Raw genomic sequence first — 27707 nt, 5'->3', positions numbered from 1 at the left:
AATTCACTACAAACCTGCTACCAAAGAGTTAGTCACATAGTTATTTTTATACTAAACTAAGTGGATTGCAGTATCTCTATGACAGTGGTGGTTTTGATGAAAAAAATTCAGTGGGATCGTCATTTAGGCTACCATTTAAAAATAATTCCCTCGCTTATGCTGTGCTTTGTTTTACATATCCTGGTCCAATACTGTACAATCATGAAAGACACATGTTTTTACCGACTTGTGTGCAGTCGTCCACCTGTGTGCCAGTAAACCAGCTGAAATGACAGTGGTTAATTCTAGCTAGAGGGCTGTTTGATTCAAATGGCGGAGGAGGTGATGGATTTGCTTGGCCCTGCAGCTTGCCATAGAGGGGTAAGGCAGAGTAGCGGGGTCCACTGCTGGTGTCTGGGGTTAGGAGGACAGGGGTAAGGTTTTGGCTGTAGGGAGCGCGTCTACTCTGGTTGGGGAGCTGCTGGCGTCTAGTTGGCATTGGCGTCCGTGGTCTTGTTTTCCACCTCATCGTCGGATAGGAGGTCGAGCGATGTTCTCTCCACCTGCAGCTGACGCCTGCCCGAGCGGCTGCAGGGGAAACTGATGGGGCCTCCACGCCTGCAGGGGACAGAGGGGGCCAGGAGAGGTATTAGTAACGAGGACCATCAATTTGGCCAATATACACAACTGTTTGTGTGTGTGTGTGGGGGGGGGGGGGGGGGGGGGGGGGGCTCTAAATACCTGAGGCGGCTCTTGAGTGTGTTGACCTCACGGCTGAGACCCTCGCTGCTATCAGTGGCATCGTCCAGCTCCCTCTGCAGCTTCCTGCGGTAGGCGTTGGCACGTGTGGACTCCTCCTCAAGCTGCCTCTTCAGCTGCTTCATGCGAGAGTTGGCCTTCTCACTCTGACCCAGCCAGGTGTCACAACAGACATCAACAATGATGAACAGTCAATACTAATACTTACAATACTCAGCATTCCTATGGTCCAGTGGTTACTGGAATTAACCTACTGTAGGAAATTTCTATGTTAATTTGGTTAAGTCTCCAAAAAAGTTACATATTGTAGCTTTAATATCTGGGACGTCCAAACTTCCGTGACAAGCTCCTCACCTGTTCCTTGTACTGGTTGGAATGGCAGCGCCCGTCCTCCACCTGCATGCACACCTCCTTCAGCTTCTTCTCTGTCCTTCTCACAAGCTTATTGGCCGCTGCTCGCTCCCTGATAGGAGGACAGAGGAATGAGGTCATAGGACAGTTAGAGCACCACAGGAACCGCACTGTAACAAAGGCTGTCAGTCATAGATCTTCAAGTACATTTCTTAAGATTGCTTTTGACTCATTACATTGATCACATTAAGATTTAGATCACATTCAAGAACCTCTCTTCCAACGGGCTGAGCTTGTTCTAAGGCCCTCATGAACTCCTCCTGAGTCTTGGTCTCCTATTTCACCTTGTCTAATAAGGTATGGAGTTGTTATAAGAGAGTTGCTGTGTTTCTCACTTAGCCTCCTGCTCCAGCTGCTCCTCCAGCTGCAGTATCTTGGCCTCCAGGGCGGTGATGGAGGCCTCAAACCGGCTCTTCACGGAACCCTCCAGCTCGCCCAGCTTGGCCCGCAAGTCCTTGTTCTGCCTCTCCAGCTGCTGGTGCGCATTTTCACTCTTCTGGGCCATGCTGCGCTCTGCCACAAGCTCTAGGGTCAGGGTGTCCACCTGGGGGAGGAGAGGGGGAAGAGAGAGGTGGAGAGAGGAAAACAGGGAATGAAGGAGAGAGGGGAAAGTGAGAGAGAGATAAGGGTACTTTTTATGGTAGGGCTGAATAATGGATTGTTCCCTGGTGGTAGTAGGATCTACAATCTACTCTGCGAGAACAAATGATGCTTTGCATTTATGTCATGATCTGTTGACAGTTGTGACTGGTGTGGTAGTGACCAACTGGGTTTACAGAACAGCAAATATACAACAAATGTACTAACGTTAGTATTTTTGTTTAGTTTACATTCACTAGGCAGAGTGGCAACTTTTCAATGAGGTACGGTCAGAGATTAATAGATCCATCTGTGTTAAGGTGCTCCTAACAGTATACGCTGATGAAGACAGCTTGTCGGTCGGAAAGGTTGGATATTAGGTTATCAAATTATTGAGTCTGCGCTAGAGTGTGCAGCTCTCCTTTTCAAAGGTCCTCCTAACAACTATTGCAAAGCTATGTTCGATCTGTATCAGATCAGCGTCAACTGAAGTGGAATATGCATTTTACGTTCCATAATTGTAACGATTCTCCTCGTAGGTGGAAGGAGGAGCGGACCAAAGCACAGCGTGGTAAGTGTTCATCTTATTTAATGATGAAAGAACACTTCAAAATACAAAACAACAAAGTGAAAACCGAAACAGTTCTGTCTGGTGCAGACACACAAAGACTGAAAATAACCACCCACAAAACACAAAGGAAAACAGGCTAACTAAATATGGTTCTCAATCAGGGACAACAATTGACAGCTGCCTCTGATTGAGAACAATATCAGGCCAAATACAGAAATAGAAAATCATAGAAAAACTAACATAGACAACCCACCCAACTCACGCCCTGACCATACTAAAACAAAAGACAAAACAAAGGAACTAAGGTCAGAACCTGACAATAATAAAATGTTACTCTAAAGTATCTTAAGAAGATAGAAGCTAATAAATATGTTTTATGTTTACTGTATATTGTATAGGCTGTAAATGTGCCTTTACGTTTGTCTATTAATGGCAGCACCAATTCATCGAGTCAAATTCTGTGAATGTGTGAATGTAGGCCACTTGGCCAATAAAAGTTGTTTTGATTCTGATAGACAGTAACGTTACTTCGAATGTCCTAGCCTCTTCCCATATCCCATACAATCACGCGTCAGTGGCCCAGGGAGCGTGGGAGAAAGATAACCCAATGTTTTCTCAATAAAAAACAGGTGTATTGGCAAGAACCTAGTTATTTTGTATATTTTATGAAATAGGAATAACTCTGAATACACAATGAATTAATTTTGTAAATTATTTTTCAACATTTTGGTGTGTGTGATTTGTTTACTATTTATGCTGGTAACGCGTAGACAGGCGCATCATAATTTGGTTTATGACATCACAATGTGAAATGGACAACATATTTTGATGTTCTGTAAAATAAGGCACAGTCTACAAATACACTGAAATGGGATGTTTGTGTTGCTGTAAAAAGGTATGTGTCAATTCTGGGCTAGAATTTGTCTAATTCTGTTACAATTTAGAGTATATTCTATTCTTTTCAGCTATTACTAGTTGTTTCATTGTCTATTTATGTGTCCCAAATGGCAGGATTTGGGACAGAGGGTATAACTGTATGGTTACAATGGTTTTATTTTTCTAAACATGTATATTTGCTAATTGTTAGCCTATGATACAGAATTCAATATGATTGGGCAACGAGTTCTTTATTTTATGGTCAGATCATGTGGTTTGGGTGTGACATTTGCTGCTAGTTCAAATATAACATATATAATGTTTCTCCAAACAGAAAAAGAAGTGCAGAGTTCGCCTCGGGATTGGGAGCCGCTGTCCATCGCCGTTCCCAATCCCACCCAAACTGACGTCATTGGATGCCAGCATGGTAACTGCGTCAGTTTGGAAAAACCGGGAGAAGAAGAACGTAAAGGATCACCACCAACTTGATTCTTCCTTTGTCTCTTCTTTCCATTTGAAACCGTCTACAACATCTCTGACGCCCCTCGACCCCTTGTCTGGCCGAACATCAATCGGCACTCCCTCACCCCCCTCACCCCCTGGATCCCTTGTCAGATCCCCTTCCACTCTCTCCAAGTTCTTCGGCCTCTGTTCCCTCTCCTCTCTCCACATGTCATCTCTCTCTTCTTCTTCTTCTTCTTCAGTGGAAGGATCACAGACCTCCTCCCCTTTTAGTGCTTCTTCTGTTTCCCTGGCAGTCTCAACTCAGTTATCCTCCTCTGCCACTCCCCCCAGTCCTGCCTGCCCTTCTTCCACAACCCACGTCTCCTCCCCTGCCCCCCAGTCCTCCTCTCCAAACCCCCTGGACCACCATGGAGAGACCAACAAAGACAGTGAGACTGCCAGGTACTGCAGCCTGATATCACATTTCATGCCAACCAACACCATTAAATTGAAATGAAAAAGCCAATATAATATAGCTAACCTAATGCATATGTCTGTGTGTCTTTACAGAGATCTTATGAGCTCTGAGGTCAAAGAGGTGGGGGCAGTTGTTCCACAGACAAAGAGAATGGTACCCCTATTTGCTGGCATCGCAGGTCTGTAAACGGGTGCCATTTTTTGGTGCTACTTTTCTCAATTCATCTTTGACAAAGCTTCTCTCTTACCGCTCTCCGTCTCTCGGTCTCTCTCTGCAGAGGCCTCCATTGACCTGAAGGCTTCCTCTGTCTCCTTGGAGAGGTAAGTACTGTATACAATAGCCACCTTCATCTCACTCAACTCTACATAAGAGTGGTCACTCACACCATGACATGGTAAGGAATATCTGTATGCCTGTACATTAAAACAGTGTTCAAACAGACCGATTGGTGTTGAGCTACTGCTACTGAGGCCTCTACCCTGTCTCTCTTCCTCCAGGCCATTGGTCAGGTCTCGGGAAGCCATGGCTCGCCTTCCCAACCTGTTCAGCAAGAGTAGCACCCAGCTGGGGGAGCAGAGCTGCACAGGCGAGGGCGAAGACAACACCAAGCTCCTCGGGTAAACACACACACATCTACACACACACACATACACCTACTCTTATCTCTGAGCTCTGCTTTTTGTTTTAAATACAAATCCATTACAAATCCATTACAAATCCATTCATTAGTTTACCTTTGGTCCACAGTTCAGATATTAGTGTGTAACTGATGGCTTCTTTCCCACAGGTTGCCTAATATTGGCAACACCTGCTTCATGAACTCTGCTCTGCAGTGCCTGCTGGGGCTGCCAGCATTTTGCAGAGACATCCTGAGACAGCAGAACATCTGGAGTTCCTCCCCCTCCTCTAAACTGCTATGGTATACAGCCTCGCTCTCACCCTCCTGTCCCACCTGTACACACACTGACCCACCCACCTAGACGCTTATAGTTACAGTACACAAGTTCCGCCTCAATGTATGTGTCAGTGGAGGCTGCTGAGGGGAGGACGGCTCGTAATGATGTCTGAAATGGAGCAAATGGAATGGCATCAAACACATGGAAACCATATGTTTGATGTATTTGATAGCATTCCACTGATTCCGAACCAGCCATTACCACGAACCCGTCCTCCCCAATTAAGTTGCCATCAACCTCCTGTGGTATGTATGTATGTATCCATCTATCTCTATCTATCTATCTATCTCTCTCTCTCTCTCTCTCTCTCTCTATCTATCTCTCTCTCTCTCTCTCTGTCTATCTATCTATGTATGAATGTAGGTATGGATGGATGGATGGATGGATATATATTGTCCTTCGTACACTCAGTGTCTCATATGATTTTTAAGATAAAACCACACCCAACTCAGCTTCTGATTAACACCAGAGATGATTTCCTGTCACAGTCAGGAATCAGTTGAATCATATTTGATCAGAGGCTAAAGTAGAAGCACAGAGCTAATCTGTGGCCAAGGTGAGAGAGTGAAACCTGAATGCATGCTCTTTGTCTCCCTCCACAGCTGCTTTGCCGAGTTACATCAGGCCAGGCTTTCTGGAGGCACTGTTAATGCTAAGAACAAGGAAAATAAGAAAATCCTTCAAACAGTCAAGCGCTGTCTTTCCGTTGTCAATGAGGACTATGAGGAAGACTATGAACAGGTAAGATATTATTTGCTAAAAGACTCACTTAACAATAAACCTGGGACAAGTGACAGTGTTTTTTCTCAGCTCTGTTTCAGTTGTAGTTGTTGATGTATTTTCTGCTTCTTTCCCATTCTTCTCTTAGGATGCCCATGAATGTGTGTTGCTCCTCCTCTTTCAGCTGAAGGAGGAGGGTATGGCATTAAAGGGCTCACCAGAGCCATACACCTGCCCCGTGAAGCAGTTAGAATTCAAGCTGAAGACTTCCCGTACCTGCACCAGGTAACAGCTGTCATTTGTATACGGTGTACCTTGATGTCGTCATCACATTTGTGAGGAGGTTTAATGTCAGCATAACATGCAGGATACAGAGGTAAAGCATTAAGATAGTGTGTAGAGGGATCAAAAGGTTTGTGTTGGATAGCTGATGCATTTCTCTCCGTACTTCTGAAGCTGTGGAGTTATAGTGTATGGTCAGGAGGATTACAATCACTTGTCCCTGAGCCTGAGCCATTACCTGCCACACAGCCTGGACCTCTACTTTAAGGTCAGCACTTAGCTTAAACCAAGAGTTAGTATGTCAAGGAACACTATCATTAATGTCATAATGTTCGTAATTGTATTGCTATCCTTTGTCACCTAGCCATCTGCGTTAGAGTGTGCATGCAGGGTGTGCTCAGGCAGCATGGCATCTGTGACTAGGCACTTCCTCACGCTGCCCCGGTGAGTCCCCCCATCATCATCTCAGATTACAATTGACAGTCCTGATCTAACTCACCAAACTGGGTTATTGATTTGAGTACAATACTGATTCCTTTGTCTGTGTGAATGCCTGCCTGGTCGTCTGTGTCTGTCTGTGTGAATGCCTGCCTGGTCGTCTGTGTCTGTGAATGCCTGCCTGGTCGTCCGTCCATCCGCCCGCCCACCCGCCCGCCCGCCCGCCTGCCTGCCTGCCTGTCTGCCTGTCTCTGAGCAGGGTCCTAATGCTTCACATCAAGCGATTTACTGCAGGCAACTGGGAGCCAGAGAAGGTGGATGATCCCATGTCCATCCCTGCAGAAATAACCCTCCCAGCCGTATGTGGGAAGACAGCCCATGTCCAGTATGGAGCCAGGTTGGTTTACACTCTGTTTGGGGACATTGCACATTGAGTAGCCAACACACACCATGATTTTCACACACTAGATATTTATTTTCAATGCCATCAATTTACACAGGGCAAGCTCCCTGGGGAAAAACAACATGGACAACAAACCTGCAAACTCCCCGAAAGGCACCCTTGATAGACCAGGTAGGACATTGTGTTACTGACATCATGCATAATACCCTCTCATGAAACAGGACTGTTGAGGAAAGCAGGTCGGAAGCTGAAGTTAAAAGTATATTTGTTGATAGGTTTCCACTTCACTTTCTATTTGATATACCCCCACCAGCTTCAAATTCCTCTGAACAGCTAGAGAAACCAGCTGACAGTGAGGAAAAGCAGCAGGCAGCCGCTGTGGTGAGGAGAGAGAGAGAGAGAGAGAGAGAGAGAGAGAGAGAGAGAGAGAGAGAGAGAGGAGAGAGAGAGAGAGAGAGAGAGAGAGAGAGAGAGAGAGAGAGAGAGAGAGAGAGAGAGAACAGATAAGAGAGAGAGAGAGAGATATAATTAGATCCAGTTGAGATAGTTGAGATAGTTGAGATAGTGGGCGGATCAAGATAAGGCAGTTATAGAAGGCACCCCTATCCTGTAGACAAAATAACAATCCTATTATTAAATGTGTTTCCTTACAGAGACACCAGCCAGACAATATCTACAAATTGTCAAGTGTGATCTCACATCTGGGAGACAACATGTATACAGGTATGCAGGCATGCAGGTATGCAGGCACGCAGGTATGCAGGCACGCACACACAATTCTGAAAGCTTAATGTACACTCTATTTTGTTTCCCTTGTTCCCCAGGCCACTACATCAGTGATGTTTTGGACAGCCGTGGCAGTGGGTGGCTCTGCCTGGATGACGCACATGTCTTGAGGACAGATGAGGCCACTGTGCTGAAGGCGATTGCACAGACTGCCTACATCCTGTTCTATGTCTGCAGGTAAGGCTCTAGGCCACAAATTTGAGAAGAATGTCACAAATGGAGTCAATGACGACAATCAGACATCAAGAAAAAAAAAAGTTTTTACCAAAGCTAGAAAGATGATTAATTGACCACGCATTAAGAGTTATCCCTTTCACCTGTAATCCCTCTGTATGTGTTATTTTTCAGACATTGTGTCACACCCTGACCTTAGTATTCTTTGTTTTCCTTGTCATGTTGGTTAGGTCAGGGTGTGACATGGGTGATTTTGTATGTGTTTTGTCTTATCTAGGGTTTTTTGTATGTTTATGGGGCTGTTTTCCTTTCTAGGTAAATTGTACGTCTATGGTTGCCTAGATTGGTTCTCAATTAGAGGCAGCTGTCTATCGTTGTCTCTGATTGGGAACCATATTTAGGCAGCCATATTCTGTGGGTATTTTGTGGGTGATTGTCTATGTTAGTTGCTTGTGTCAGCACAGTTCTTATTACAGCTTCTCATTCGTTTATTGTTTTGTATTCAGTGTTCAGTGCTTTCTTTAATTAAAACATCATCTAGCCACCACTTCTTACGACGATCCTGACACATTGTATGTACATGTAAGAACTCCCTGTCATTTCTCATTCTAGTGGAGCAGGTGAAGGAGACCAGGCACCTCACTACCAGGAGAAGCACCAGGAGAACCCATCATTAAACTCAGGGAGAGGCACAGCGCTCAGGGACCACCTGGAGTAGCACCTACCACACACCAAGAAACATCAGATGAATCGAATTAGGCTGCCCTACACCACCATCAACTGCCTTAGAATACCATAAAGCTGCTCTAGACCACCATCAGTCTACCCTACTCCACCATCAAGCTGCCCTACACCACCATCAAGCTGCCCTAGACCACCATCAAGCTGCCCTACACCACCATCAAGCTGCCCTACACCACCATCAAGCTGCCCTACACCACCATCAAGCTGCCCTACACCACCATCAAGCTGCCCTACTCCACCATCAAGCTGACCTACACCACCATCAAGCTGCCCTACTCCACCATCAAGCTGCACTACTCCACCATCAAGCTGCCCTACACCACCATCAAGCTGCCCACCACCATCAAGCTGCCCTAGACCACCATCAAGCTGCCCTACACCACCATCAAGCTGCCCTAGACCACCATCAAGCTGCCCTAGACCACCATCAAGCTGCCCTAGACCACCATCAAGCTGCCCTAGACCACCATCAAGCTGCCCTAGACCACCATCAAGCTGCCCTAGACCACCATCAAGCTGCCCTAGACCACCATCAAGCTGCCCTAGACCACCATCAAGCTGCCCTAGACCACCATCAAGCTGACCTAGACCACCATCAAGCTGCCCTAGACCACCATCAAGCCTCCCTACACCGCCATCAAGCCTCCCTACACCGCCATCAAGCCTCCCTACATCGCCATCAAGCCTCCCTACACCGCCATCAAGCCTCCCTACACCGCCATCAAGCCTCCCTACACCGCCATCAAGCCTCCCTACACCACCATCAAGCTGCCCTACACCACCATCAGACTATCCTAGACCACCAGGACATCAGGCTTCCCTAGACCACCATCAAGCTGCCCTAGACCACCATCAAGCTGCCCTAGACCACCATCAAGCTGCCCTAGACCACCATCAAGCTGCCCTAGACCACCATCAAGCTGCCCTACACCACCATCAAGCCTCCCTACACCACCATCAAGCCTCCCTACACCACCATCAAGCTGCCCTACACCACCATCAAGCTGCCCTACACCACCATCAGACTATCCTAGACCACCAGGACATCAGGCTGCCCTAGACCACCAAGACATCAGGCTTCCCTAGACCACCAGGGTGCCCTAGACCACCAGGCTGCCTTAGACCAACCGGACACCAGGCTGCCCTAGACCACCAGAACACCAGGGTTCACTAGACCACCTGGACATCAGGCTGCCCTAGACCACCAGGCTGCCCTAGACCACCAGAATAAACAGCTTACACCACAAAGCACTCTAGGCCATCTACTGTATGTTTACAATTATATAAATATAAAACATCTCACCGACCTAGTGCAATTAATGTTCTTTTACTGTACATGGTAGTGAATAAATGTACCTACAGTGCATTCAGAAAGTATTCAGATCCCTTGACTTTTTCCACATTTAGTTAAGTTACAGCCTTATTCTAAAATGGATTAATTTATTTTTTCTTCTTCTCATCAATCTACCCCATAATGACACCAAAAACAGGTTTTTAGATTTTTTTGCAAATTTATCAAGAAAACATAAAGCTAAACTATCACATTTACATAAGAATTCAGACCCTTTACTCAGTACTTTGTTGAAGCATCTTTGGCAGCGATTACAGCCTCAAGTTTTCTTGGGTATGACGCTATAAGCTTAGCACATCTGTATTTGGGGAGTTTCTCTCATTCTTCTCTGCAGATCCTCTCAAGCTCTGTCGGGTTGGATGGGGAGCATCGCTGCACAGCTATTTTCAGGTCTCCAGAGATGTTCAATCAGGTTCAAGTCCGGGCTCTGGCTGGGCCACTCAAGGACATTCAGAGACTTGTCCCCAAGCCACCCCTGCGTTGTCTTGGCTGTGTGCTAAGGGTCGTTGTCCTGTTGGAAGGTGAACCTTCGCCCCAGTCTGAGAACCTGAACGCTCTGGAGCTGGTTTTCATCAAGCATCTCTCTGTACTTTGTGCCGTTCATCTTTCCCTCGATTCTGACTAGTCTACCAGTCCCTGCTGCTGAAAAACATCCCCACAGCATGATGCTGCCACCACCATGCTTCACCGTAGAAATGGTGCCAGGTTTCCTCCAGACATGGCGAATGGCATTCAGGCCAAAGAGTTCAATCATCAGGTTCCTGATAGCTCAGTTTGGCCAGGCGGCCAGCTCTAGGAGTCTTTGTGGTTCCAAACTCCTACCATTTAGGAATGATGGAGGACAATTCCTTCGACCTCATGGTTTGGTTTTTGTTCTGACATGCACTGTGAACTGGGACCTTATATAGACCTTTCTTATACAGGCCTTTCTAATCGACCTGGCCGGGTTATCCTGAAAGGATATTGATCTGATCCCGTCAGTAGAGGATGCCTGGTTATTTTTTTTAAATGCCTTCCTACCCATCTTAAATAAGCATGCCCCATTCAAGAAATTTAGAACCAGGAACAGATATAGCCCTTGGTTCTCCTCAGACCTGACTGCCCTTAACCAACACAAAAACATCCTATGGCATTCTGCATTAGCATCGAACAGCCCCTGTGATATGCAGCTGTTCAGGGAAGCTAGAAACCAGTATACACAGGCAGTTAGAAAAGCCAAGGCTAGCTTTTTCAAGCAGAAATTTGCTTCCTGCAACACTAACTCAAAAAGTTCTGGGACACTGTAAAGTCCATGGAGAATAAGAACACCTCCTCCCAGCTGCCCAATGCACTGAAGATAGGAAATACTGTCACCACTGATGAATCCACTATAATTGAGAATTTCAATAAGCATTTTTCTACGGCTGTCAATGCTTTCCGCCTGGCTACTCCTACCCCGGTCAACAGCACTGCACCCCCCACAGCAACTCGCCCAAGCCTTCCCCATTTCTCCTTCTCCCAAATCCAGTCAGCTGATGTTCTAAAAGAGCTGCAAAATCTGGACCCCTACACATCAGCCGGGCTAGACAATCTGGACCCCTTCTTTCTAAAATGATCTGCCGAAATTGTTGCCACCCCTATTACTAGCCTGTTCAACCTCTCTTTCGTGTCGTCTGAGATTCCCAAAGATTGGAAAGCAGCTGCGGTCATCCCCCTCTTCAAAGGGGGGGGACACTCTTGACCCAAACTGCTACAGACCTATATCTATCCTACCCTGCCTTTCTAAGGTCTTCGAAAGCCAAGTCAACAAACAGATTACCGACCATTTCGAATCTCACCATACCTTCTCTGCTATGCAATCTGGTTTCAGAGCTGGTCATGGGTGCACCTCAGCCACGCTCAAGGTCCTAAACGATATCTTAACCGCCATCGATAAGAAACATTACTGTGCAGCCGTATTCATTGATCTGGCCAAGGCTTTCGACTCTGTCAATCACCACATCCTCATCGGCAGACTCGACAGCCTTGGTTTCTCAAATGATTGTCTCGCCTGTTTCACCAACTACTTCTCTGATAGAGTTCAGTGTGTCCAATCGGAGGGTCTGCTGTTCGGACCTCTGGCAGTCTCTATGGGGGTGCCACAGGGTTCAATTCTTGGACCGACTCTCTTCTCTGTATACATCAATGATGTCGCTCTTGCTGCTGGTGAGTCTCTGATCCACCTCTACGCAGACGACACCATTCTGTATACTTCTGGCCCTTCTTTGGACACTGTGTTAACAACCCTCCAGGCAAGCTTCAATACCATACAACTCTCCTTCCGTGGCCTCCAATTGCTCTTAAATACAAGTAAAACTAAATGCATGCTCTTCAGCCGATCGCTGCCTGCACCTGCCCGCCTGTCCAACATCACTACTCTGGACGGTTCTGACTTAGAATACGTGGACAACTACAAATACCTAGGTGTCTGGTTGGACTGTAAACTCTCCTTCCAGACCCACATCAAACATCTCCAATCCAAAGTTAAATCTAGAATTGGCTTCCTATTTCGCAACAAAGCATTCTTCACTCATGCTGCCAAACATACCCTTGTAAAACTGACCATCCTACCATCCTCGACTTTGGCGATGTCATTTACAAAATAGCCTCCAATACCCTACTCAACAAATTGGATGCAGTCTATCACAGTGCAATCCGTTTTGTCACCAAAGCCCCATATACTACCCACCATTGCGACCTGTACCCTCTCGCTGGCTGGACCTCGCTTCATACTCGTCGCCAAACCCACTGGCTCCATGTCATCTACAAGACCCTGCTAGGTAAAGTCCCCCCTTATCTCAGCTCGCTGGTCACCATAGCATCACCCACCTGTAGCACGCGCTCCAGCAGGTATATCTCTAGGGTCACCCCCAAAACCAAATCTTTCTTTGGCCGCCTCTCCTTCCAGTTCTCTGCTGCCAATGACTGGAACGAACTACAAAAATCTCTGAAACTGGAAACACTTATCTCCCTCACTAGCTTTAAGCACCAACTGTCAGAGCAGCTCACAGATTACTGCACCTGTACATAGCCCACCTATAATTTAGCCCAAACAACTACCTCTTTCCCTACTGTATTTATGTTATTTATTTATTTTGCTCCTTTGCACCCCATTATTTTTATTTCTACTTTTCACATTCTTCCACTGCAAATCTACCATTCCAGTGTTTTACTTGCTATAATCTATTTACTTTGACACATGGCCTTTTTTTTGCCTTTACCTACCTTATCTCACCTCATTTGCTCACATCGTATATAGACTTGTTTATACTGTATTATTGACTGTATGTTTGTTTTACTCCATGTGTAACTCTGTGTTGTTGTATGTGTCGAACTGCTTTGCTTTATCTTGGCCAGGTCGCAATTGTAAATGAGAACTTGTTCTCAACTTGCCTACCTGGTTAAATAAAGGTGAAATCAAAAATAAATAAAATAAATAGACAGGTGTGTTCCGTTCCAAACCTTGTACAAGTATTTCTGTTTTTTATTTTGTATAAATTTGCTACAATGTCTAAAAACCTGTCTTCACTTTGTCATTGTGGGGTATTGTGTGTAGATTGATGATTTTTTATATCAATTTTGAATAAGGCTGTAACATAACAACATGTGGAAAAAGTCAAGGGGTGTGAATACGATCTGAATGCACTGAATAAGAGGCAATCTCTATCATTCATTCATGTTGGGTAAAAAGAGGAAAAAGGTAATATTACAACAATATTGTGTGTCTGTGCACAGTCTATCTACGCACTCCCTCAGGGTTTTAATGTAACCACAAATACAATGAAGTTATGGAACAATGAATGGCAATGTAACATAGACCATACATCACATATCAGTTTGGAGACAGTCTTGACCCACAACTACTGTGGGAAAGACTAAGAGGACATCAATGTGTTGTACAAGAAATATAGAATATATATTTTTTTTTCTATAATGGATATGTTTATTGGTCTTTTACAACAACAAAAAAAGTCTAGAAATAAAAGGAGATAATGAATACCTGGTCATCAACAGCCAGTCCACTAATAATAACAACCTTCAGGATGTTAAAGCTTTGAACCCAATGAAATTCTACTTTCTGCCTGGCAGACAGAAGGCTCCATAAATCATTCTGTTATAACACTGGTTCACACCAACACGATGGGAGAGGTGCTTATGGTATAATATGACACTAAAGCTATGAAACTGGTTCAAACACTATACACTTTTTTCCCCCTGATGTCTTTATTGAGAAGTGTCTTTCAAAAGAAACAGATAAACCTTTTTTCCCCCAATTTGTTCTGGCTTAAAATAATAATAAAGGCCTCAAATATGTAATTAGTCATTTACAAAATGGTCATTTATGTTTAACATTTAATAATCAAGGCATCAACAAGTGTGCATATTCAAATTGATTGATTGCTCTACCCTGAACCACTGAATTAAAACCAACGCTCTAACACTCAATAAAACTTCAATAAAAGATGAATTACCCTTCTGTAAATCATGCTAATATTATTCAGCCATTTGAAATGCATTGAAATTAAGGTGACACAAGATGTCAAAGAGACCTTTTTGAGTTAAGTATTTTGTACATGGTACAGAAAACATAACTGAATAGCCAGAATTATACATAGCAATATTATAGTATGTCAAGCACACATTTGGTCTGTCTTTCTAAAAAAAGGGCCTTTGCTCCAAGTCTGACAAACCTAATTCCACACATTATCGTACACCACTTAAAGTAGATTGATATGTCAAATATAAAATGGTGGGTAATTGGACAAGGTTATATTGGTAAAGTTAACAGGGTCTTTTGCTGGTAATATATATAGGGGGAATGCTGAGGCAACATGGCGTGGTACAATCTAATTCACTACAAACCTGCTACCAAAGAGTTAGTCACATAGTTATTTTTATACTAAACTAAGTGGATTGCAGTATCTCTATGACAGTGGTGGTTTTGATGAAAAAAATTAAGTGGGATCGTCATTTAGGCTACCATTTAAAAATAATTCCCTCGCTTATGCTGTGCTTTGTTTTACATATCCTGGTCCAATACTGTACAATCATGAAAGACACATGTTTTTACCGACTTGTGTGCAGTCGTCCACCTGTGTGCCAGTAAACCAGCTGAAATGACAGTGGTTAATTCTAGCTAGAGGGCTGTTTGATTCAAATGGCGGAGGAGGTGATGGATTTGCTTGGCCCTGCAGCTTGCCATAGAGGGGTAAGGCAGAGTAGTGGGGTCCACTGCTGGTGTCTGGGGTTAGGAGGACAGGGGTAAGGTTTTGGCTGTAGGGAGCGCGTCTACTCTGGTTGGGGAGCTGCTGGCGTCTCTGATGGGGCCTCCACGCCTGCAGGGGACAGAGGGGGACAGGAGAGGTATTAGTAACGAGGACCATCAATTTGGCCAATATACACAACTGTTTGTGTGTGTGTGTGTGGGGGGGGGGGGGGGGGGGGGGGGGGGGGGGGCTCTAAATACCTGAGGCGGCATCGTCCAGCTCCCTCTGCAGCTTCCTGCGGTAGGCGTTGGCACGTGTGGACTCCTCCTCAAGCTGCCTCTTCAGCTGTTTCATACGAGAGTTGGCCTTCTCACTCTGACCCAGCCAGGTCTCACAACAGACATCAACAATGATGAACAGTCAATACTAATACTTACAATACTCAGCATTCCTATGGTCCAGTGGTTACTGGAATTAACCTACTGTAGGAAATTTCTATGTTAATTTGGTTAAGTCTCCAAAAAAGTTACATATTGTAGCTTTAATATCTGGGACGTCCAAACTTCCGTGACAAGCTCCTCACCTGTTCCTTGTACTGGTTGGAATGGCAGCGCCCGTCCTCCACCTGCATGCACACCTCCTTCAGCTTCTTCTCTGTCCTTCTCACAAGCTTATTGGCCGCTGCTCGCTCCCTGATAGGAGGACAGAGGAATGAGGTCATAGGACAGTTAGAGCACCACAGGAACTGCACTGTAACAAAGGCTGTCAGTCATAGATCTTCAAGTACATCTCTTAAGATTTCTTTTGACTCATTACATTGATCACGTTAAGATTTAGATCACATTCAAGAACCTCTCTTCCAACGGGCTGAGCTTGTTCTAAGGCCCTCATGAACTCCTCCTGAGTCTTGGTCTCCTATTTCACCTTGTCTAATAAGGTATGGAGTTGTTATAAGAGAGTTGCTGTGTTTCTCACTTAGCCTCCTGCTCCAGCTGCTCCTCCAGCTGCAGTATCTTGGCCTCCAGGGCGGTGATGGAGGCCTTGAACCGGCTCTTCACGGAACCCTCCAGCTCGCCCAGCTTGTTCCGCAAGTCCTTGTTCTGCCTCTCCAGCTGCTGGTGCGCATTTTCACTCTTCTGGGCCATGCTGCGCTCTGCCACAAGCTCCAGGGTCAGGGTGTCCACCTGGGGGAGGAGAGGGGGAAGAGAGAGGTGGAGAGAGGAAAACAGGGAATGAAGGAGAGAGGGGAAAGTGAGAGAGAGATAAGGGTACTTTTTATGGTAGGGCTGAATAATGGATTGTTCCCTGGTGGTAGTAGGATCTACAATCTACTCTGCGAGAACAAATGATGCTTTGCATTTATGTCATGATCTGTTGACAGTTGTGACTGGTGTGGTAGTGACCAACTGGGTTTACAGAACAGCAAATATACAACAAATGTACTAACGTTAGTATTTTTGTTTAGTTTACATTCACTAGGCAGAGTGGCACCTTTTCAATGAGGTACAGTCAGAGATTAATAGATCCATCTGTGTTAAGGTGCTCCTAACAGTATACGCTGATGAAGACAGCTTGTCGGTCGGAAAGGTTGGATATTAGGTTATCAAATTATTGAGTCTGCGCTAGAGTGTGCAGCTCTCCTTTTCAAAGGTCCTCCTAACAACTATTGCAAAGCTATGTTCGATCTGTATCAGATCAGCGTCAACTGAAGTGGAATATGCATTTTACGTTCCATAATTGTAACGATTCTCCTCGTAGGTGGAAGGAGGAGCGAACCAAAGCACAGCGTGGTAAGTGTTCATCTTATTTAATGATGAAAGAACACTTCAAAATACAAAACAACAAAGTGAAAACCGAAACAGTTCTGTCTGGTGCAGACACACAAAGACTGAAAATAACCACCCACAAAACACAAAGGAAAACAGGCTAACTAAATATGGTTCTCAATCAGGGACAACAATTGACAGCTGCCTCTGATTGAGAACAATATCAGGCCAAATACAGAAATAGAAAATCATAGAAAAACTAACATAGACAAACCACCCAACTCACGCCCTGACCATACTAAAACAAAAGACAAAACAAAGGAACTAAGGTCAGAACCTGACAATAATAAAATGTTACTCTAAAGTATCTTAAGAAGATAGAAGCTAATAAATATGTTTTATGTTTACTGTATATTGTATAGGCTGTAAATGTGCCTTTACGTTTGTCTATTAATGGCAGCACCAATTCATCGAGTCAAATTCTGTGAATGTGTGAATGTAGGCCACTTGGCCAATAAAAGTTGTTTTGATTCTGATAGACAGTAACGTTACTTCGAATGTCCTAGCCTCTTCCCATATCCCATACAATCACGCGTCAGTGGCCCAGGGAGCGTGGGAGAAAGATAACCCAATGTTTTCTCAATAAAAAACAGGTGTATTGGCAAGAACCTAGTTATTTTGTATATTTTATGAAATAGGAATAACTCTGAATACACGATACATTCATTTTGTAAATTATTTTTCAACATTTTGGTGTGTGTGATTTGTTTACCATTTATGCTGGTAACGCGTAGACAGGCGCATCATAATTTGGTTTATGACATCACAATGTGAAATGGACAACATATTTTGATGTTCTGTAAAATAAGGCACAGTCTACAAATACACTGAAATGGGATGTTTGTGTTGCTGTAAAAAGGTATGTGTCAATTCTGGGCTATAATTTGTCTAATTCTGTTACAATTTAGAGTATATTCTATTCTTTTCAGCTATTCCTAGGTGTTTCATTGTCTATTTATTTGTGCCAAATGGCAGGATTTGGGACAGAGGGTATAACTGTATGGTTACAATGGTTTTATTTTTCTAAACATGTATATTTGCTATTTGTTAGTCTATGATACAGAATTCAATATGATTGGGTGACGAGTTCTTTATTTTATGGTCAGATCATGTGGTTTGGGTGTGACATTTGCTGCTAGTTCAAATATAACATATATAATGTTTCTCCAAACAGAAAAAGAAGTGCAGAGTTCGCCTCGGGATTGGGAGCCGCTGTCCATCGCCGTTCCCAATCCCACCCAAACTGACGTCATTGGATGCCAGCATGGTAACTGCGTCAGTTTGGAAAAACCGGGAGAAGAAGAACGTAAAGGATCACCACCAACTTGATTCTTCCTTTGTCTCTTCTTTCCATTTGAAACCGTCTACAACATCTCTGATGCCCCTCGACCCCTTGTCTGGCCGAACACCAATCGGCACTCCCTCACCCCCCTCACCCCCTGGATCCCCTGTCAGATCCCCTCCAACTCTCTCCAAGTTCTTCGGCCTCTGTTCCCTCTCCTCTCTCCACATGTCATCTCTCTCTTCTTCTTCTTCAGTGGAAGGATCCCCTTTTATTGCTTCTTCTGTTTCCCTGGCTGTCTCAACTCAGTTATCCTCCTCTGCCACTCCCCCCAGTCCTGCCTGCCCTTCTTCCACAACCCACGTCTCCTCCCCTGCCCCCCAGTCCTCCTCTCCAAACCCCCTGGACCAGCATGGAGAGACCAACAAAGACAGTGAGACTGCCAGGTATTGCAGCCTGATGTCACATTTCATGCCAACCAACACCATTAAATTGAAATGAAAAAGCCAATATAATATAGCTAACCTAATGCATATGTCTGTGTGTCTTTACAGAGATCTTATGAGCTCTGAGGTCAAAGAGGTGGGGGCAGTTGTTCCACAGACAAAGAGAATGGTACCCCTATTTGCTGGCATTGCAGGTCTGTAAACGGGTGCCATTTTTTGGTGCTACTTTTCTCAATTCATCTTTGACAAAGCTTCTCTCTTACCGCTCTCCGTCTCTCGGTCTCTCTCTGCAGAGGCCTCCATTGACCTGAAGGCTTCCTCTGTCTCCTTGGAGAGGTAAGTACTGTATACAATAGCCACCTTCATCTCACTCAACTCTACATAAGAGTGGTCACTCACACCATGACATGGTTTTTTTTATTTTTTTTATTTTACCTTTATTTAACCAGGCAAGTCAGTTAAGAACAAATTCTTATTTTCAATGACGGCCTGGGAACAGTGGGTTAACTGCCTGTTCAGGGGCAGAACGACAGATTTGTACCTTGTCAGCTCACACGGTTACTAGTCCAACGCTCTAACCACTAGGCTACCCAGATAAGGAATATCTGTATGCCTGTACATTAAAACAGTGTTCAAACAGACCGATTGGTGTTGAGCTACTGCTACTGAGGCCTCTAACCTGTCTCTCTTCCTCCAGGCCATTGGTCAGGTCTCGGGAAGCCATGGCTCGCCTCCCCAACCTGTTCAGCAAGAGTAGCACCCAGCTGGGGGAGCAGAGCTGCACAGACGAGGTTGAAGACAACACCAAGCTCCTCGGGTAAAACACACACACACACACACACACACACACACACACACACACACACACACACACACACACACACACACACACACACACACACACACACACACACACACACACACACACACACACACACACACACACACACCTACTCTTATCTCGGAGCTCTGCTTTTTGTTTTAAATAATTCGGTGTGGTACTCAGAGTTATCTTGTGTTCATGCCTTACAAATACATTCATTAGTTTACCTTTGGTCCACAGTTCAGATATTAGTGTGTAACTGATGGCTTCTTTCCCACAGGTTGCCTAATATAGGCCACACCTGCTTCATGAACTCTGCTCTGCAGTGCCTGCTGGGGCTGCCAGCATTTTGCAGAGACATCCTGAGACAGCAGAACATCTGGAGTTCCTCCCCCTCTTCTAAACTGCTATGGTATACAGCCTCGCTCTCACCCTCCTGTCCCACCTGTACACACACTGACCCACCCACCTAGACGCTTATAGTTACAGTACACAAGTTCCACCTCAATGTATGTGTCAGTGGAGGCTGCTGAGGGGAGGACGGCTCGTAATGATGTCTGAAATGGAGCAAATGGAATGGCATCAAACACATGGAAACCATATGTTTGATGTATTTGATAGCATTCCACTGATTCCGAACCAGCCATTACCACGAACCCGTCCTCCCCAATTAAGGTGCCATCAACCTCCTGTGGTATGTATGTATGTATGTATGTATGTATGTATGTATGTATGTATGTATGTATGTATGTATGTATCTATGTATGTATGTATGTATGTATGGATGTATGTATGTTTGTATGTATCTATCTATCTATCTATGTATGTATGTATGTATGTATGGATGGATGGATGGATGGATGGATATATATTGTCCTTCATACACTCTTAGTGCCTCATATGATTTTTAAGATAAAACCACACCCAACTCAGCTTCTGATTAACACCAGAGATGATTTCCTGTCACAGTCAGGAATCAGTTGAATCATATTTGATCAGAGGCTAAAGTAGAAGCACAGAGCTAATCTGTGGCCAAGGTGAGAGAGTGAAACCTGAATGCATGCTCTTTGTCTCCCTCCACAGCTGCTTTGCCGAGTTACATCAGGCCAGGCTTTCTGGAGGCACTGTTAATGCTAAGAACAAGGAAAATAAGAAAATCCTACAAACAGTCAAGCGCTGTCTTTCCGTTGTCAATGAGGACTATGAGGAAGACTATGAACAGGTAAGATATTATTTGCTAAAAGACTCACTTAACAATAAACCTGGGACAAGTGACAGTGTTTTTCCTCAGCTCTGTTTCAGTTGTAATTGTTGATGTATTTTCTGCTTCTTTCCCATTCTTCTCTTAGGATGCCCATGAATGTGTGTTGCTCCTCCTCTTTCAGCTGAAGGAGGAGGGTATGGCATTAAAGGGCTCACCAGAGCCATACACCTGCCCCGTGAAGCAGTTAGAATTCAAGCTGAAGACTTCCCGTACCTGCACCAGGTAACAGCTGTCATTTGTATACGGTGTACCTTGATGTCGTCATCACATTTGTGAGGAGGTTTAATGTCAGCATAACATGCAGGATACAGAGGTAAAGCATTAAGATAGTGTGTAGAGGGATCAAAAGGTTTGTGTTGGATAGCTGATGCATTTCTCTCCGTACTTCTGAAGCTGTGGAGTTATAGTGTATGGTCAGGAGGATTACAATCACTTGTCCCTGAGCCTGAGCCATTACCTGCCACACAGCCTGGACCTCTACTTTAAGGTCAGCACTTAGCTTAAACCAAGAGTTAGTATGTCAAGGAACACTATCATTAATGTCATAATGTTCATAATTGTATTGCTATCCTTTGTCACCTAGCCATCTGCGTTAGAGTGTGCATGCAGGGTGTGCTCAGGCAGCATGGCATCTGTGACTAGGCACTTCCTCACGCTGCCCCGGTGAGTCCCCCCATCATCATCTCAGATTACAATTGACAGTCCTGATCTAACTCACCAAACTGGGTTATTGATTTGAGTACAAGACTGATTCCTTTGTCTGTGTGAATGCCTGCCTGGTCGTCTGTGTCTGTGAATGCCTGCCTGGTCGTCCGTCCATCCGCCCGCCCACCCGCCCGCCCGCCCGCCCGCCCGCCTGCCTGCCTGTCTGCCTGTCTCTGAGCAGGGTCCTAATGCTTCATATCAAGCGATTTACTGCAGGCAACTGGGAGCCAGAGAAGGTGGATGATCCCATGTCCATCCCTGCAGAAATAACCCTCCCAGCCGTATGTGGGAAGACAGCCCATGTCCAGTATGGAGCCAGGTTGGTTTACACTCTGTTTGGGGACATTGCACATTGAGTAGCCAACACACACCATGATTTTCACACACTAGATATTTATTTTCAATGCCATCAATTTACACAGGGCAAGCTCCCTGGGGAAAAACAACATGGACAACAAACCTGCAAACTCCCCGAAAGGCACCCTTGATAGACCAGGTAGGACATTGTGTTACTGACATCATGCATAATACCCTCTCATGAAACAGGACTGTTGAGGAAAGCAAGTCGGAAGCTGAAGTTAAAAGTGAATTTGTTGATAGGTTTCCACTTCACTTTCTGGTTTGTATTTACACTATATTTGATATACCCCCACCAGCTTCAAATTCCTCTGACCAGCTAGAGAAACCAGCTGACAGTGAGGAAAAGCAGCAGGCAGCCGCTATGGTGAGGAGAGAGAGAGAGAGAGAGAGAGAGAGAGAGAGAGAGAGAGAACAGATAATTAGATCCAGTTGAGATAGTTGAGATAGTTGAGATAGTGGGCGGATCAAGATAAGGCAGTTATAGAAGGCACCCCTATCCTGTAGACAAAATAACAATCCTATTATTAAATGTGTTTCCTTACAGAGACACCAGCCAGACAATATCTACAAATTGTCAAGTGTGATCTCACATCTGGGAGACAACATGTATACAGGTATGCAGGCATGCAGGTATGCAGGCACGCAGGTATGCAGGCACGCACACACAATTCTGAAAGCTTAATGTACACTCTATTTTGTTTCCCTTGTTCCCTAGGCCACTACATCAGTGATGTTTTGGACAGCCGTGGCAGTGGGTGGCTCTGCCTGGATGACGCACATGTCTTGAGGACAGATGAGGCCACTGTGCTGAAGGCGATTGCACAGACTGCCTACATCCTGTTCTATGTCTGCAGGTAAGGCTCTAGGCCACAAATTTGAGAAGAATGTCACAAATGGAGTCAATGACGACAATCAGTCATCAAGAAAAAAAAAAGTGTTTACCAAAGCTAGAAAGATGATTCATTGACCACGCATTAAGAGTTATCCCTTTAACCTGTAATCCCTCTGTATGTGTTATATTTCAGACATTGTATGTACATGTAAGATCTCCCTGTCATTTCTCATTGAAGTGGAGCAGGTGAAGGAGACCAGGCCCCTCACTACCAGGAGAAGGACCAGGAGAACCCATCATTAAACTCAGGGAGAGGCACAGCGCTCAGGGACCACCTGGAGTAGCAGCTACCACACACCAAGAAACATCAGATGAATCAAATTAGGCTGCCCTACACCACCCTCAACTGCCTTAGACCACCATAAAGCTGCCCTAGACCACCATCAGGCTGCCCATCACCACCATCAAGCTGCCCTAGACCACCATCAGACTGCCCTACACCACCATCAAGCTGCCCTAGACCACCATCAAGCTGCCCTACACCACCATCAAGCTGCCCTAGACTACCATCAAGCTGCCCTACACCACCATCAAGCTGCCCTACACCACCATCAAGCTGCCCTAGACCACCATCAACTGCCTTAGACCACCATCAAGCTGCCCTAGACCACCATCAATTCTCCCTACACCACCATCAAGCTACCCTACACCACCATCAAGCTGCCCTACACCACCTTCAAGCTGCCCTAGACCACCATCAGACTATCCTAGACCACCTGGACATCAGGCTGCACTAGACCACCAGGCTGCCCTAGACCACCAGAAGAAACAGCCTACACCACAAAGCATGTACCCACTCTAGGCCATCTACTGTATGTTTACAATTATATAAATATAAAACATCTCACCGACCTAGTGCAATTAATGTTCTTTTACTGTACATGGTAGTGAATAAATGTACCTACAGTGCATTCAGAAAGTATTCAGATCCCTTGACCTTTTCCACATTTAGTTAAGTTACAGCCTTATTCTAAAATGGATTAATTTATTTTTTCTTCTTCTCATCAATCTACCCCATAATGACACCAAAAACAGGTTTTTAGATTTTTTTGCAAATTTATCAAGAAAACATAAAGCTAAACTATCACATTTACATAAGAATTCAGACCCTTTACTCAGTACTTTGTTGAAGCATCTTTGGCAGCGATTACAGCCTCAAGTTTTCTTGGGTATGACGCTATAAGCTTAGCACATCTGTATTTGGGGAGTTTCTCTCATTCTTCTCTGCAGATCCTCTCAAGCTCTGTCGGGTTGGATGGGGAGCATCGCTGCACAGCTATTTTCAGGTCTCCAGAGATGTTCAATCAGGTTCAAGTCCGGGCTCTGGCTGGGCCACTCAAGGACATTCAGAGACTTGTCCCCAAGCCACCCCTGCGTTGTCTTGGCTGTGTGCTAAGGGTCGTTGTCCTGTTGGAAGGTGAACCTTCGCCCCAGTCTGAGAACCTGAACGCTCTGGAGCTGGTTTTCATCAAGCATCTCTCTGTACTTTGTGCCGTTCATCTTTCCCTCGATTCTGACTAGTCTACCAGTCCCTGCTGCTGAAAAACATCCCCACAGCATGATGCTACCACCACCATGCTTCACCGTAGAAATGGTGCCAGGTTTCCTCCAGACATGGCGAATGGCATTCAGGCCAAAGAGTTCAATCATCAGGTTCCTGATAGCTCAGTTTGGCCAGGCGGCCAGCTCTAGGAGTCTTTGGGGTTCCAAACTTCTTCCATTTAGGAATGATGGAGGACAATTCCTTCGACCTCATGGTTTGGTTTTTGTTCTGACATGCACTGTGAACTGGGACCTTATATAGACCTTTCTTATACAGGCCTTTCTAATCGACCTGGCCGGGTTATCCTGGAAGGATATTGATCTCATCCCGTCAGTTGAGGATGCCTGGTTATTTTTTTTAAATGCCTTCCTACCCATCTTAAATAAGCATGCCCCATTAAAGAAATTTAGAACCAGGAACAGATATAGCCCTTGGTTCTCCCCAGACCTGACTGCCCTTAACCAACACAAAAACATCCTATGGCATTCTGCATTAGCATCGAACAGCCCCCGTGATATGCAGCTGTTCAGGGAAGCTAGAAACCAGTATACACAGGCAGTTAGAAAAGCCAAGGCTAGCTTTTTCAAGCAGAAATTTGCTTCCTGCAACACTAACTCAAAAAGTTCTGGGACACTGTAAAGTCCATGGAGAATAAGAACACCTCCTCCCAGCTGCCCACTGCACTGAAGATAGGAAATACTGTCACCACTGATAAATCCACTATAATTGAGAATTTCAATAAGCATTTTTCTACGGCTAGCCATGCTTTCCACCTGGCTACTCCTACCCTGGTCAACAGCACTGCACCCCCCACAGCAACTCGCCCAAGCCTTCCCCATTTCTCCTTCTCCCAAATCCAGTCAGCTGATGTTCTAAAAGAGCTGCAAAATCTGGACCCCTACACATCAGCCGGGCTAGACAATCTGGACCCCTTCTTTCTAAAATGATCTGCCGAAATTGTTGCCACCCCTATTACTAGCCTGTTCAACCTCTCTTTTGTGTCGTCTGAGATTCCCAAAGATTGGAAAGCAGCTGCGGTCATCCCCCTCTTCAAAGGGGGGGACACTCTTGACCCAAACTGCTACAGACCTATATCTATCCTACCCTGCCTTTCTAAGGTCTTCGAAAGCCAAGTCAACAAACAGATTACCGACCATTTCGAATCTCACCATACCTTCTCTGCTATGCAATCTGGTTTCAGAGCTGGTCATGGGTGCACCTCAGCCACGCTCAAGGTCCTAAACGATATCTTAACCGCCATCGATAAGAAACATTACTGTGCAGCCGTATTCATTGATCTGGCCAAGGCTTTCGACTCTGTCAATCACCACATCCTCATCGGCAGACTCGACAGCCTTGGATTCTCAAATGATTGTCTCGCCTGGTTCACCAACTACTTCTCTGATAGAGTTCAGTGTGTCCAATCGGAGGGTCTGCTGTTCGGACCTCTGGCAGTCTCTATGGGGGTGCCACAGGGTTCAATTCTTGGACCGACTCTCTTCTCTGTATACATCAATGATGTCGCTCTTGCTGCTGGTGAGTCTCTGATCCACCTCTACGCAGACGACACCATTCTGTATACTTCTGGCCCTTCTTTGGACACTGTGTTAACAACCCTCCAGGCAAGCTTCAATACCATACAACTCTCCCTCCGTGGCCTCCAATTGCTCTTAAATACAAGTAAAACTAAATGCATGCTCTTCAACCGATCGCTGCCTGCACCTGCCCGCCTGTCCAACATCACTACTCTGGACGGTTCTGACTTAGAATACGTGGACAACTACAAATACCTAGGTGTCTGGTTGGACTGTAAACTCTCCTTCCAGACCCACATCAAACATCTCCAATCCAAAGTTAAATCTAGAATTGGCTTCCTATTTCGCAACAAAGCATTCTTCACTCATGCTGCCAAACATACCCTTGTAAAACTGACCATCCTACCATCCTCGACTTCGGCGATGTCATTTACAAAATAGCCTCCAATACCCTACTCAACAAATTGGATGCAGTCTATCACAGTGCAATCCGTTTTGTCACCAAAGCCCCATATACTACCCACCATTGCGACCTGTACCCTCTCGCTGGCTGGTCCTCGCTTCATACTCGTCGCCAAACCCACTGGCTCCATGTCATCTACAAGACCCTGCTAGGTAAAGTCCCCCCTTATCTCAGCTCGCTGGTCACCATAGCATCACCCACCTGTAGCACGCGCTCCAGCAGGTATATCTCTAGGGTCACCCCCAAAACCAATTATTTCTTTGGCCGCCTCTCCTTCCAGTTCTCTGCTGCCAATGACTGGAACGAAATACAAAAATCTCTGAAACTGGAAACACTTATCTCCCTCACTAGCTTTAAGCACCAACTGTCAGAGCAGCTCACATATTACTGCACCTGTACATAGCCCACCTATAATTTAGCCCAAACAACTACCTCTTTCCCTACTGTATTTATGTTATTTATTTATTTTGCTCCTTTGCACCCCATTATTTTTATTTCTACTTTTCACATTCTTCCACTGCAAATCTACCACTCCAGTGTTTTACTTGCTATATTGTATTTACTTTGACACCATGGCCTTTTTTTGCCTTTACCTCCCTTATCTCACGTCATTTGCTCACATCGTATACAGACTTGTTTATACTGTATTATTGACTGTATGTTTGTTTTACTCCATGTGTAACTCTGTGTTGTTGTATGTGTCGAACTGCTTTGCTATATCTTGGCCAGGTCGCAATTGTAAATGAGAACTTGTTCTCAACTTGCCTACCTGGTTAAATAAAGGTGAAATCAAAAATAAATAAAATAAATAGACAGGTGTGTTCCGTTCCAAACCTTAGTATTTCTGTTTTTTATTTTGTATAAATTTGCTACAATGTCTAAAAACCTGTCTTCACTTTGTCATTATGGGGTATTGTGTGTAGATTGATGATTTTTTATATCCATTTTGAATAAGGCTGTAACATAACAACATGTGGAAAAAGTCAAGGGGTGTGAATACGATCTGAATGCACTGTATAAGAGGCAATCTCTATCATTCATTCATGTTGGGTAAAAAGAGGAAAAAGTTAATATTACAACAATATTGTGTGTCTGTGCACAGTCTATCTACGCACTCCCTCAGGGTTTTAATGTAACCACAAATACAATGAAGTCATGGAACAATGAATGGCAATGTAACATAGACCATACATCACATATCAGTTTGGAGACAGTCTTGACCCACAACTACTGTGGGAAAGACTAAGAGGACATCAATGTGTTGCACAAGAAGAAGAAAAGCATTTTATTTCTATAATGGATATGTTTATTGGTCTTTTACAACAACAACAAAAAAAGTCTAGAAATAAAAGGAGATAATGAATACCTGGTCATCAACAGCCAGTCCACTAA

The 27707-nt window shown here is 44.9% G+C and overlaps 3 protein-coding genes across 4 annotated transcripts in view; all 3 read right to left on the bottom strand.

Moving 5' to 3' along the window:
• LOC139364864 (myosin-10-like) overlaps positions 1–27707 on the bottom strand; it is a 252191-nt gene that overhangs the window by 144084 nt on the left and 80400 nt on the right. The window lies entirely within an intron of this gene.
• On the bottom strand, positions 468–3601 carry LOC139424149 (myosin heavy chain, embryonic smooth muscle isoform-like). Its single transcript, XM_071175839.1, has 5 exons — positions 3584–3601; positions 1485–1693; positions 1093–1201; positions 721–884; positions 468–597 (listed from the first exon to the last, which is right to left on the bottom strand). The coding sequence occupies exons 1-5, from the start codon at positions 3599–3601 to the stop codon at positions 468–470; spliced, it is 630 nt and encodes a 209-aa protein (XP_071031940.1).
• On the bottom strand, positions 15259–19454 carry LOC139424148 (myosin heavy chain, embryonic smooth muscle isoform-like). Its single transcript, XM_071175838.1, has 5 exons — positions 19410–19454; positions 16152–16360; positions 15760–15868; positions 15437–15551; positions 15259–15305 (listed from the first exon to the last, which is right to left on the bottom strand). The coding sequence occupies exons 1-5, from the start codon at positions 19452–19454 to the stop codon at positions 15259–15261; spliced, it is 525 nt and encodes a 174-aa protein (XP_071031939.1).

Source organism: Oncorhynchus clarkii, chromosome 13 (genome assembly GCF_045791955.1).
Source record: "Oncorhynchus clarkii lewisi isolate Uvic-CL-2024 chromosome 13, UVic_Ocla_1.0, whole genome shotgun sequence".
NCBI classification, from domain to species: Eukaryota; Metazoa; Chordata; class Actinopteri; order Salmoniformes; family Salmonidae; genus Oncorhynchus; species Oncorhynchus clarkii.
This window is presented reverse-complemented; position numbering and strand designations above follow the sequence as displayed.